This window comes from Diabrotica virgifera, chromosome 8 (assembly GCF_917563875.1).
Source record: "Diabrotica virgifera virgifera chromosome 8, PGI_DIABVI_V3a".
Taxonomy (NCBI): Eukaryota; Metazoa; Arthropoda; class Insecta; order Coleoptera; family Chrysomelidae; genus Diabrotica; species Diabrotica virgifera.
In genome coordinates this window covers 41,733,546-41,746,697 of record NC_065450.1, presented here as the reverse complement: position 1 = coordinate 41,746,697, position 13,152 = coordinate 41,733,546, and the positions used below count along the sequence as shown (strand labels likewise).

Genomic DNA, 13,152 nt, shown 5'->3' with positions numbered 1-13,152 from the left:
GAAGAAAGTAGAAAGGGCAACGGTCACGTATCTACTCCCTTTTCGTCTAGGCAAAAGACAGTTTCGAGTACTCAAAAATCTGAGTAAAGAAGAACAACGGAAAAGACAGTTTTATAATCAGAGTTTGCAGACCAAAACAATTTTCAACTCATCCTGGCTGTTAGCGCTTATGGTACAAGGCAGCAAAACAACTGTCACTTTACAATCCTACCAAAATTGACAAATTAAAACATATGTAATCACTCCGTCTAGTAATTTGAAATAAAACAGTAGTTTATTAATCCATTCAATTTAACCTTTTTATAAAGTAATTTGTTATTTTGTAAATGTTAACAACACAAGAAAGAGATTTCAAGAATAAAACTCGGAGAGTGCCTGTTTTGTTATGTTGGTATAATGAATTGCAAATTTAAAAAATTAGTTGCCGCCGTCAATCTTCAGGTTGTTAAACTTAAAATATTTGTTGAATGTTTTGTGTCTATTTGATTAAAATTATTATGATACTCAAATATTTTTATTAATTTTTATTTTATCAAAAGTGCAGCGATTGTTATCTTCGTTATTTCTCTTCAGGACCAATAAAGAATTTTACAGAAAACTTAACCTTAAAAAATTAGACGCTGTCAAACAAGAATTAGGAAAAGATTTGATTATAATTTGGAAGAAAATGGTTATTTCATAGCAATAAACATCAACAAGTATAATGTGGCCTTTGCTACTTGATATGACTAAAGAAGAATCGGTCCAAAACTTAAGAAACTTGGGTAAACAATTTAATTTTAATAAATTACTATTTTAATCAACTTTCAAGTCTAACAGACCTTTCACACTAGATATATGTATGTCATAAAAATAAATGAAGGATGAAATAGGAAGTGAATCAGTTATTACTTCTTATTACAGTCTACATCAGGGACTATTTACATCTGTTCCTTTTTCCCTACCCTCAAGTATTTTCTATATTGACATTCAACATACTTCTTGACCTATTGTTCTCACAAGAACAATAAAGGTTATGGCATTTGTAGTTGAGAATTCAATATTTGATTGGCTACATTATAAATTTTTCAATATTGTTTATATCTATACTGCAGTCCTCAATTAAAACGCTGTATCTGCAAGAAAATTGAAAATTGAGTTTTTGCTATATGTGGTTTCCTTGTGACATTATTTATGCTTCTGCAATGTCTGAAAGCTGTATCATTTTATTTAGTACCAAAATAGACCAATTGGAATATGCTGTATGTGCGTATTAGAATCCTGAGAAAAAACTTTGACAGCCGATTTCTCGGTTTTAAGTTGGCTGCACATACCACGTTTTATTTGAGGATGGCAGTATATCCAGGGTTTCACATATGCTGTTTAATTTGCTATCTATGATTCATGTTGCCCATTTCTTTATTTCATCCAATTACGGCTTGAGTTCTTAAACACTATGATTTTTGTTACAACTATAGTCTGGTCTCCATTTTCCACACATATACCTATGTCCATTTGTGGTTTCGCTATGTTGTTTTTGTGATTCATATATCTGGACCTGGAAGGTAAACTAACTACAATATATCATTTCAAGCAACTGTGCAGTAGAGCACTTTGAATGTAATAATCTGATGTATAATTATTCAAAGGACAACATGACCATATTTTATGGATAATAATATATGTAATTAATTTGTATAATCCAACTAATAAATTAAGTGGCTTAAAGAAACTGATTCAAAACAACACCATGTTGACATGCTCCTAGGTCCTGATATGTAATTTATTTCTACAAATTTACCTTCTTATATTCAGGTTTTTCTTGTTTTTTAACTAATCAATTTTATATAAGTTTGATGTCACATTTATAACTTATTCAATCACTTTATGCAATATCTACATGTTTAACACGTGATGGACAGAAGGTCTGTAGATAGTGTAATTTCCATTGATGTAATGTGACCAATGAACTGTCAATACGGATGGAATGGCCCCGTCCCATTCAAATAGTGAAGCAAGATTGACACCAACATACAAGAGAGAGGTCCTGAGAGAGACAGAAAAGAATCAGGTAAAATTTGACAGGCCATATAATATATCAACTTAAATCGGGGAAATTGATCTCATATTTTTTTTAACTTGATATCAGGGCTGATAGGCAGTATTTAAAAATTAAGTTAAGTTAATAAAGTTAAAAAAATATGAGGTCTATTTTCCCGATTTAAGTTGACATAGGCAACTGAAATTACATGGCCTGTCAAATTTTACCTGAAAAATTCTCTGTCTCTCTAGGACCTCTCTCTTGTATGTTGGCTGCATTAATTTTCTTCATGCCTATTCCATCAGTATTGACAGTTCGTTGAATGTGACACAACATCTATAGATGGCATTTTTAAAATAACGAGTTGTGACAAAAAATTGGTAGACCTTGGCTTTCAGATATAAATATTATACTAACACACAACATCCATGGTCGCCGTCCACATGTTTACTTACTTACTTACTTATTCCTCTTCACTCCATGCGGAGCATAGGGCGTCAACTGCCTGCCTCCATTCTGTCATATCCTTTGCACTGATTTTTATTTCTGCCCAGGTTTTCCCAATAGCATTAATTTCTTTCTCAATACTTATTTTCCATGTTTCTACCGGTCTACCTAGTCTTCTCTTTCCATGTGGTGTGTATTCTAGGGCTTGCCTCGCTATGTCTGTGTCAGGTCTCCTTAGTGTGTGCCCCATCCAACTCCATTTCCCTTTACATATTGTCTTAGATATAGGTTCCTGGTTAGTTATTGTCCACAACTCTTGGTTTGATATGAGGTTTGGCCAGTAAATGTTAAGAATCTTCCTGAGCCATTTATTTATGAACATCTGCATCTGTCCAATACATTTTTTGACACTTTAAAAGTTTCTGCTCCATATAGTAGCACAGTCTTCACATTGCTGTTGAATAATCTTCTCTTTGTTTTACTTGTCATCTGATGTGAAGAGCACATTTTCATTAGCATATTGAATGTGTTTTGAGCTATTCCTATTTCCCGTTTTACGTCCTCCTCTGTCCCTCCTTTGTTGTTCAAAATACTACCCAAGTACATAGTAAAATTTCTCTACCGTTTCTAAGTCCGTGCCTCCCAGTGATATTCCCATTTCTCTTGGTATATTTATTTTCATTATCTTAGTTCTTCTGACGTTTATGTTAAGTCCGACCTTCTTCCCTGCCATGTTTATAAGAAATGTTAAAACACTCATTGTTTCCATAAACTAGAAGCGCTTAAAGAAATTCTGCAATTTCCCTATTCTACTTTTTAAAACACATATCGACGACTGAAAGGCAAAAATTACCAAGCAACATTTGGCTAACTTTACACTAGAGCAGTTTAAAGTTTGAAATTTTGAAAAAAAAATCATAAAATATGATTTAGTGGTTTTATTGTCATAATTCCAACGAACTTTAAACGCAGTTTAGATACTTTATAAACTACTCCTTGTAGACTATGTATTTTTTTAATAGTTTATGAAATAGTGTCAGTTAGTAATATTTTCTGCTAAATCGCAACCAGGAAAAAGTTATCAACTGACTATATTTTTTTACCTTCACCTGGAAAAAAATACTGAAGGTGACTGATTTTTATTATCGGAACTGGTAAAATTGACCAAACCTGATCAATTTTTGACTGTATTTTAAGAAATATAACCATTCATGTTTTGTAACAGGTAAAATGGTTGAACTAGAAAACTAAAAAATATAATTTACAGTAATTATCATATTAATAACAGGCCTTACTTTGAATCATCTCGTCTTTATCCATACGACATGCATGATCAGTGAAATGTATAAATTTCTTATTTAAAATAATATTTCATATATGTACTGATTTCTTGGCATACTGCAACACTACTTACCAAAAGTAAATCTTTGGTAGATGCTCCTGCGCTTGCCAAAGCTAGGTTTAGTATATTAAATATTCCACAATTAGGAGCACACTGACCGATATTCCGTTATTAACTACAAATCAAACTATGATTTGGAGGCATTCTCAACGGCGGAACAGGTTATGTGCAATAATGATAAGCTTCCCTTTAAAATTTCTTTTTTAAAGAAATAAATCTAAGCAACAAAAACATTAAAAAACGGCAGGTAAATTATTACCAAGCGACAAATTCCACCTATTTTAGGTAGAAAGAAAGAACTATTTATCTTGTTTAAGAAAGTTACATCTAGATATAATTAACTAAACAAAAAATAGTATTTAATTAAGGTGCGAAAAAAAGTAATAAATGATAAAAAAAGAATGTGTGTGTACGTGTGTTTCAACGAAATTAATATACTTTAAACAGTTTATTTATATTTTATTTAAATAATAAACTAATTTTATACTTACTACTTCTCAAAATTTTTTATTAAAACAGTGCCAAAAATTAAAATAATAAAAAAATAAAACACACACAAACAAACACATTGAAAAATGCCACAAATGATTTCTGGACAATGTAGGACAAAATTTTAACTAAATACGTATTTTCTGAAAAAAAAATATATAATAAACTTACAATCATAAAATGTATACAAAAAATAAAAGTTCCCATTGGGGTTCGAACCCGCTTATCAGCGCAGTTAGTATTGAACTTCATTCACCTTAAACTTTTACCCACGGAGACGATGTGTCATCATGTGCGAAGATTAACTAACTAAACGGATTAAACTTTTGACGGTTCTGAATTTAACCAAATTATTTTGCTTTTGAATTGAAATTATTTGGAATTGAAAGAAATATTAGAATACAACAAAACATAGAGTAAGAAAACAATATATTAGGTGAATATTGATAGAAATTTTGATGGTAATCAAATTATGTAAATCAAAGCATTACATACGTACTATTTTAGTAGGTTCTTTTTAAATTTTCCAAATAGGTAGGTCCTACCTACAGTCCGTCTAATTTACTTACCGTTGCACGTCATTATCTACGCCAGAGATCTAAGTTGACATAATTGCCAAAGTATAAAAAATTCCTGAATCCATTTTAAATCAAATAGATTACATAATTGTTCTAAACGTGGATTAGGTATACAACAAAACAAATTAATATTCAATGTAAATAAGTAAAAACTTAAGAAATAGAGAACAAGAATTAAGTTATAATTTTTTAAGATTTTCAGTGCGAGCGTTTTTGCACTGCATTGTTAATAATTAAAAAACGGCTCCGAACTCTTGGCATGAAGCCGGTAGGTTTCTTTGTATATGTCTACATAGTCTACAATAACAACTAAAAATGTTGTCAGATACCTCGATTATTCCAAGTCGTGATAAAATTAGGTGAAATTTATATTTTTATAGTAGATAATGTTTTTATAGTAAAGTAAATAATAAAAACAGTAAATATAATAAAACAGATACTTATAGTAAAGAATATAAACAAATATGAAGTGTCATCACTGCAACTGTCAAATAAATGTTACCAATTTATTCTAAAATGTCACCTTCGTTCGATTACAGTTACAGTGTGATTCGAGTAAATGTGCTTCATAAAAACGCTTTATAATCCATTTATATAAATTAAATGAAACATATTATTGTGTATTTCTTTAGGTTAACATTAATAGAAATCTTCAAATATTATTTCTACGCGTATATAATAAAATATGTCTAGTGGCTGTAATTCCAGTGTATCCGGCAACGTGATTCTAAGAAAGAACACACCTACCGCCTAAATATTTCGTGTTGGTATCATGCGACGTCAAAGGCTATGACGCGGATGACGTGCAACGGTTAGTAAATTAGATGAAGTATATGAAATTTTTTATTAGGATACTGAAACATCTACAATTATTACGTACCTGTCGCTTTTAAAAACTTTTTAAAAAAGTCACTACAATATTATAAACTTGCATTTTTCTCTGCCATCACAACAATAAAAACTAATATACACAACATTAATTTGTTTATCCAAAATCTCCATATTGAACAATTATTGACAGATGATTTTAACACCCAATCAGATCCCGTATAACGTTTATACCATACTGTCTGTGTGCGCATGCGCGCATAATTATGAAATTTTACTCTCAATCGCGCCTAAAGAAGTATAACTTCAAAAATATTTTTGGATAGGGAAAAATTTCTTAAGCATTTTAAAAACTCTAGATATTGTTTGTAAAAAATCACTAAGCGCTCAAACATTTAAAATACAATCTAACAAAAATTAACTAACTGTAAAGGATTAAAATGGGATAGGTACCAAATGAAAGTTGTTCTTAAATTTACAAAATTCTAGTTGCTTGGTCGCCGAAAATTGTTAAAAATGTCAATTATTTTAAATTACCAAGCGACAAAAAATTCATCTTAGCCACATGAGGATACAACCAATCGACGCAGAAAAATTTTCTGATTGCAGTGATATACAGTGAGCACATAAAGGTTGGAATAAATTCATTTTCTCGAGAACGGACGATTTTGGAAAAAAATCCCGAAACAGGTCAATTTTTATTTTTAAATTAGGACTTTTTGGCATATATATCATATTAGTTACGTCACCCATCTGGGCGTGATGATGTCATCGATGATTTTTTTAAATGAGAATAGTGGTCGTGTGATAGCTCATTTGAAAGATAATTCCATTCTCTATTCAGTAGTGTAAACATTTACATGATTATTTATACAGGGTGTCCAAAAAAAGTTTTTTTTAATTAAATTTATTGACATAAAAAGAAGAATGTATGTAATTTATTTAATTCAAAATAGATTTTACTGCTCTCAGAAAACAGAAACAAAAATGTTTATTTAACAAATAAATATTGTTTTTTGCTTAAGAGGGGGATTTACCTTGTAAATATCAGTATTTGAAACGCTTCCGTAGTCCCCCACTTTTAAAACTTATTTTTAACTTTAGGATGACGAAAAAAATATGTAATGTAGGTAAAAGCCCAATCTGTGTTCCTATGGCGAGATTTTTTAAAAATTTTATTTAGTTTTTTCTAAAAAAATTGGTAAAATATCGGTTTTTTACCCATTTTTCTCAATTTTTTTTAAGGAAACATAAATAAAATTTTTAAAAACTCTCTCCACAGGAACACAGATTGGACTTTTACCTACATTACATAATTTTTTTCGTGAGCCTAAAATCAAAAATAAGCTTTAAAAATGGGGGACTACGAACTCTTTGCAATCCAATATTTTGCTTCTATAAAGTGGCTCCGCCGATTGGAAAGTAAAGGAACTAATATTTTTTAAAGATAATAAACTCATTCACAGATGTTTGCATTTTACCGGGGAACGATGAAAAATACTTTTTAATTTTTGCCTTTATTTCTATATATCGTTGGTACCTTCATAAGTAATTTTTGTGTTCTCTTTATATAAAATATTTGTATCGCTACGTATATTTGTATCTTATTTAGTTATTAAAATCTGACACTAGTTTTCAAGTTAAAATATTAGCAAATATTCTAATATATAAAAAAGAATTAGTAATTCAATGCAAAAAATAAAATAATTATTAGGAATCACATTTTAATAAATCAAATTAACTAAAAACTAAAATTGTTGTTTTTCTGGTGTTGATTTCAAGATTATTTTTTATTGCATTAAATTGGCAATAAAAATAGCTTCAAATGAGGAATCACACTTTGAATTTTGTAAGTAACTATTATTTTTCCCTGTAGAATAAAATATTTGCATCTATTAGGTTTAGTGTCTGACAGTGGTATTTTTGGTATTACAATAGGTCTGTTCCAACCAACAGTCAAACTAGTCAGAAATAGTCAGCAAACAGTTGGCCAGTGCGAGAACATAATGCAGTCATAAGGTCGACTATTCGCTGATAGTTTCTGACTGGTTTGACCGCTAGTTGGAACAAGCCTCATAAAAACATCTGCAAGGGATTAAGTATTAATAATATAAACAATCAGCAGGTAGGTACCGAAGGTAATTATATCATTATCTTTCCTATATTTGAGCAGTAGTGTCGTGTATTTTTCGGACTTATCTTTGTATTTTTGAGTTTTCGAGTGTTATTTTGATATTTTTACGATGCCTCTTCGAAAAAGTGCCCAAAAACGATTGTGGATGTCGTCTAAAAGAGTATCAACGCGATCCCTAAATCGCAAGCGTCAGAAGACATTGAAAGTAAGTGAGAAAAAAGAAAGTAGCGAATAAATTCATATATTACTCAGGTTGTTTCATAAAGAGTTGACTAACTTTAGAGCTATTAGCAACGTAACTATATGTATACAGTGTGTCCCAAAAGTGTGAAATAAATTCATTATTTTCTAAACTATAAATATTTTCGGGAAACATTATATACCTATAACAATTTAGTAGATAATTGAAATACCCTTCAAACGAGGTAAAGTAATCTTCTTCGCAACTGTGCCAGAAAACGTAATTTTAAGAATTGAAATCAACCTGTTTCAGGTTTTTTGAAAATATTTTCAGTTTATGAAATAATGAAGTTATTCCACACATTCAGGTCACACTGCATAGAACAGTGGTGACAATGGATATCTAGTGAGATATTTCAGATTTTATTGGTTTTCGAAGGGACTATTTTAATTAATATAGGTAATTATTAATAATCACAGTTGAATTGCTTATTTGTTGCAAAATTTAAAGGAAACCCAAAGTTTTTTTATTAGACAAAAAGTAATTGGTAGGTACAATACATTCATTTAATTTTTTCTTGTAGTTTTAAAAATAGAAATTATACCCAGGTTTAGCTTTGCAGAGTTAGTCAGGTCTTTACAAAGTACCATATAAAACAAAATGGACACAATGAAACGCCCTATATAAAATTTATGCGATTGTAAAAATCTTATTGTCTATGAAAATGAATTCTATCAAAGTAAAATGGAGAAATTATTGATACAAAATAAGGTTATTTCAGGATAGAGCTTCAACATCTGGACAATTACAACTTCTAGAAGTTGAGGACGATTTGAATTTGCAACATAATAATATGGCAAGTTCTACTCCTGCTATTGAGAATTATACCGAAGAAAGCAATAATTTTATTGATGTAGATAATGTAGACAATATTTATAATAGTTCAGTAGACAATTATATGGTAGAAGCAGTTTTACGTGGTGTACAATCTCTGAGTGAAAATAAAGTTGATTTTGATAATTCTCAACTCCGACATGAAGAAAATTCAAATAGCGGAGCAAACCTTTTTGAGAATTCAAATAGTGGAACAGACCTTTGTGACAATTCAAATAATGGAACAGACCTTTGTGACATTTCAAATTATGTAAACAAACAACTCAAACAAGTAGTAGTTTCTAATGTTAGTGAAAATATGGACGCTAGTGATACTTTTAATTCCGAACTTGGTCAACTTACAGTTTCTAAAAATGTGAAGAAAAATGAAAAAGTAGACTCTGACTCAAAAATAAACCTCGAAGGACGCAGAATAGTTGATATTCAATATTTTTTAGATTCCCTGATTTTAATATCAAACCATGCGCCTCACTTTGGATGTTCTCTTCAAAATTTAAAGGTAACAAAAGAAACAAGATTTGGATTAGCATCTAAAATAACATTTAAATGTAATATGTGTCTTTCTACTGAGACTGTGACAACAGTGGAAGATTTCGAAGAAATCAATAAAAGTGCTGTCTTTGGCATTACTAACGTTGGGTCAGGATATGCACATTTAAATGAATTCAATTCTTCTTTAAATATACCAACATTATCCTCTAAAACATATAACAAGATACAGGATAACTTATCGGACCTTTGGGAAGAAGCGGCCCTAGAAGAAATGGCAAAAGCTGCCAACGAAGAAAAAAGATTAGCAATAGAATGCGGCGAACTAAGTAAAGACGGTATCCCTTTAGTTACAGTCGTTTGTGATGGTGTTTGGGCTAAAAGGTCATACAGAATGAACTATAATTCATTTAGTGGGGCTGCTGCAATTGTGGGTTTCAAAACAAAAAAAGTACTATTTTTAACAGTGAGAAATAAATTTTGCATCATCTGCAAAAAATATTCCACTGATACACCACAAATAATTGTTACAAAAATTGGAACGGTTCCTCAAGTGCTATGGAAGCTAACATTATTGCTGAAGGATTTATTAAGAGTATTGAAATGTATGGATTAATTTTTAATAAAATGGTTGCCGATGGAGATAGCAGCTGCTATGATGCTATATTGCAAAAGGATCCATATAAAAATTTTGATATTTCTGTTCAGAAGGTGCAGTGCCGAAATCACTTGCTGAGAAATTATCTCAGAAAAATAAGAGGCCTGACTCAACAAAAGGATTCTGGGCCTTTGCAACTCCGAAAAGAAGTGACGGTAAGATTGTTTTTTTCTTAACTTTCAAGTTATATTTTTTTTGTAAAGGGCTTTCAGGACATTTTTGATTACAGAAAATAAGCATTTTTCGGTCTTGTGACATGTAAGATTTAGGATACTTAACCTTTTAGTCAGCTTTTGACTTATAACGACCTTTCTTTTAAACAACCTACATTTAGAATTCACAGACATTCTGTTCAATAAGTTATATCACAAATATTTTCTTTATTTATTCAGTTATTTCGGTTACGTTTACGTACCTTCTAACTTTGTTTTTCAAAATCAGATGTGTTTGTGTTCTATCAACTTGACAACTAATAGTACCTAATGTGTAAACATTGTATACAGGGTGTTTGGTAAAGAATGGGCCATAGCTTAACCTCAGGTTCCTGAGGTTAAAATAGGCCGATTTAAGCTAACCTACCTTAGTACAAAGTTTATAATAACCGAGATACAGGGTGTCAAAGTTAAACGTTTTTTTTTATTTATTATTGAATATTTCCTGACAGGCATGAGATATCAACACGAAATTTGGTATGTGGGGGTTTTTTGGGACGAGAAAACTAAATTCCCTACCAAAAATTATGTGTTGCCCAGAGGGCGCCACATAAGCTTTTCAACACTCATTTATTACGTTCAATTTTTTTAACCCTCACTCTGTATAATTTTGACATTAAAATTTTTATTCACCTATTAGTTTTACTTAAAAAAGGTATACTTCTTTTATCTCCCTAAACTCAACCGTTTTCGAGATAAACGCATTTTAAATCTGCGATACACCATCATTTTTAGCATAATATCATTGTAGTTACCCCCGAAAAATAACTTAAAACCATAAAAATTTCCAAAAATGTATCGCAAATTTCTTAAATGGAATTTGCGATGCAATCACATTAATTTGAGAACTGGCACAATTTTTATAGTTTTAAGTTATTTTTCGGGTGTACCTAACTACAATAATATGCTAAAAATGATGGTGTATCGCAGATTTAAAATGCATTTATCTCGAAAACCGTTGAGTTTAGGGAGATGAAAGAAGTATACCTTTTTTAAGTAAAACTAATAGAAGAATAAAAATTTTAATGTCAAAATTATACAGAGTGAGGGATAAAAAAAATTTAACGTAATAAATGAGTGCTGAAAGGCGTATGTGGCGCCCTCTGGGCAATGCATAATTTTTGGTACGGAATTTAGTTTTCTCGACCCAACAAACCCCCATATACCAAATTTCATGTTGTTATCTCATACCTGTCAGGAAATATTCAATAATAAATAAAAAAAATTTAACTTTGACACCCTGTATCTCGGTTATTATAAACTTTGTACTAAGGTAAGTTAGCTTAAATCAGCCTATTTTAACCTCAGAAACCTGAGGTTAAGCTATGGCCCATTCTTTACCAAACACCCTTTATAATGTATTTTATTTCAATTTTTAGTATGAAATTATAAATCAACAGTATGAAATTATAAATAAATCAATTACCTACGTTACACGTCCATGAAGTGATAATTAAAGTAGGTACTCGTTTAGATGTTCTTGACTCGGCTCCTTGATCGCATATAAGATCTACTCGTATCAGTTCGCATATAAGATCAATTAATGAAAACCACAATTGGTATTATCAAATTCAAGGTCAATTGCATGTTACAAAAATGGATTTTTGCTACCTTTGCGTTTGGACTCCAAAAGGAATAAAAATAGAAAAGAATCCAAGAAACCAGGTATTTTGGACCCAAAAAATGGAAGAAAAAATAAAAATATTTTATTTGGAGTATGTTTTGCCTGAAATTGTTGACAGCAGGGTTAACAGGTGAATGGCAATTAGAGATAAAGATAATATTAAATAAAGTGTTATTTTTACTGAATGATTTTTTATTTTTATACCCAAGATGGTCAAAAGGGACATGTAAGTCGTTTTTTCTAATTTTGAATTTTTAGGACATAAAAACACAAAACTTTAAAAGAGTGTGATTTTCTAAATTCTGTCTTATTGATAGTACCTAATAATTAAAAAAAATAACTTTGTCTTGCCATTACATATTGGTACGTCCTGTAATTTTCAAAATAATTCAACTTTTATCTCTGACTGTTAAGATGACAGAGATTTTAAATTTTGTCATAGATAGATTACTGTGTATATTTTTCCTGTAAGATTTTTTATAAAAGGCAATAATCCGAAACAATATCTCAATATAAAATCATTTAAGAGGGGAATTTACCTTGTAAATATCAGTATTTGAAACGCTTTCGTAGTCCCGCACTTTTAAAACTTATTTTTAACTTTGGGATGACGAAAAAAATATGTAATGTAGGTAAAAGCCCAATTTGTGTTCCTATGGAGAGATTTTTTAAAAATTTTATTTAGTTTTTTCTAAAAAAATTGGTAAAATGCCGGTTTTTTACCCATTTTTCTCAATTTTTTTTAAGGAAACCTAAGTAAAATTTTTGATAACTCTCTCCACAGGAACACAGATTGGACTTTTACCTACATTACATAATTTTTTCGTGAGCCTAAAATCAAAAATAAGCTTTAAAAATGCGGGACTACGAACTCTTTGCAATCCAATATTTTGCTTCTATAAAGTGGCTCCGCCGATTGGAAAGTACATGACAAGGTAATCCTTATTTCCTTATTATTGCAGACTGTGTAAAATAAGTCTTTAAACTTATTTCAAAGATTTCAAATCCCCTCGTATTTATTATACTTAGAGATAAGGGAGATTATTTTATTGTATGAAACGTAATTTATAGTATTTACGCTCCGCCTATCAGTAGCAAAATATCTACCTCCGCCTTTACCGAATCCCCGCAGGTCTTGCTCTTGATAAGGTAAATCCCCCACTTAAATTCAATATTAATGCAGCCACTCACCTGCC

The 13,152-nt window shown here is 30.6% G+C and overlaps 1 protein-coding gene across 1 annotated transcript in view; it reads left to right on the top strand.

Annotated features, from left to right (window-relative positions):
• The first annotated feature begins 260 nt into the window (after positions 1-260).
• The window catches only part of LOC126889545 (BRCA2-interacting transcriptional repressor EMSY), a 45,846-nt gene continuing 32,954 nt past the window's right edge, over positions 261-13,152 (top strand). Inside the window, exon 1 of the mRNA XM_050657896.1 lies at positions 261-764. Coding sequence (XP_050513853.1) covers positions 704-764 — 61 coding nt within the window. The 5' untranslated portion in view covers positions 261-703. The remainder of the gene's footprint in view (positions 765-13,152) is intronic.